At 35.9% G+C, this 1224-nt stretch overlaps 1 protein-coding gene across 1 annotated transcript in view; it reads right to left on the reverse strand.

Annotated features, from left to right (window-relative positions):
- gdap2 (ganglioside induced differentiation associated protein 2) overlaps positions 1 to 414 on the reverse strand; it is a gene marked incomplete at both ends in the record, with an annotated part of 38071 nt that extends 37657 nt beyond the window's left edge. The window contains 1 exon segment of the mRNA XM_014024442.1: positions 275 to 414. Coding sequence (XP_013879896.1) covers positions 275 to 414 — 140 coding nt within the window.
- Between the last annotated feature and the right edge of the window lie 810 nt (positions 415 to 1224).

The following is a 1224-nucleotide window of genomic DNA, read 5'->3' on the forward strand; positions in this document are numbered from 1 at the left end:
AAACAGCAATTATGCAGAGTCAGACTTGATTTTAATAATCTTTTCCTGTTAAATAAATAAATCAAATCAAATCAAACAGACTTGAGAGGGCCAGAATTCCTCCACAACCGTGGAAGAGACTGAAGGAAATGAAATATTGATGTTAAAGATGGTTCTACAAGTTGCTGATGAAGTCATCTGACATTTTCACTCTCTGCCTTCAGACTGAGCAGAAAAACTTGAGCTTTTCATAAAACTCAGATTCCAGCTCCGCCACACGTTCTGACAGCGTTACCTTTGAGTTTCAGGAGCTCGTCTCTCAGCTCGGGCCCGGCCAGCTGATGGATGCTGTCAGACACTGGGTTCTTGTCAGTTAGTGACTCGTTGCTGGTGTTTACAACGGCAGTGCAGTTCAGCAGGGAAACATGACCGGTGCTGCAGCAGAGAGAATAACAACAGTTTACAGCTTAAATGAAWGGAAGACACTGAGTACATGAGCATAAAACATTTAAACAACCTTTTTTGTTTGTCTGTTTAAACCTACTACATCCAGGATTATCCAACACATTTTGTTTGTTCAGGTAAGTTTTGCAGAAGCATGTTCCTCCTTGGCCAACAGCTCAATCTTTTCAGCATGAACCCGTGTGTTTGCTTTTACTGTAGATGATAGAATTAATGCTTCACTGGTTTCACTGGCGTTGATGCTAATCCTTGAATTTCACTTGCATTTTCACGATTGCCTCCAAAAGTACACCTATGACTTTTAGCAAGGCCTAGGATCTGTCAGAGCAAAACTTTGTTTTTTTTTATTCTTGATTCATTCAAACTGTTGCTTCTAACCTTGCATTAATGTTTTCATTTAGTCAAACGTTTAAAAAATGTCAGTGATTTTTATTTGGCTTATTTATGTAAAACTGTTTTTTTTTTGTTCAATACCTAAACAATATTTTTTTTATTTCCCACCTGCCTAATTATGTATAGAATCAGATAATCATCTGACAGAGGCAACTCTTTAAACTATAATAATCAAAACATTGTATTAGTATGGTACTAATGGTAGCTTGGGACTGATGTAATAATGCATAACGTTTATTCTCTAGTGCCATTATAAATATAGAATTCATTAGGGCTGCAACTAACGATTATTTTAATAATCGATTAATCTGTTGATTATTTTTTCGATTCATCGATTAATCGGCCAAATAATTAAAATGCTTAGTTACATAAATTAGAGTAGATATGAAT

Source organism: Austrofundulus limnaeus, unplaced genomic scaffold (genome assembly GCF_001266775.1).
Source record: "Austrofundulus limnaeus strain Quisiro unplaced genomic scaffold, Austrofundulus_limnaeus-1.0 Scaffold422, whole genome shotgun sequence".
NCBI lineage: Eukaryota > Metazoa > Chordata > Actinopteri > Cyprinodontiformes > Rivulidae > Austrofundulus > Austrofundulus limnaeus.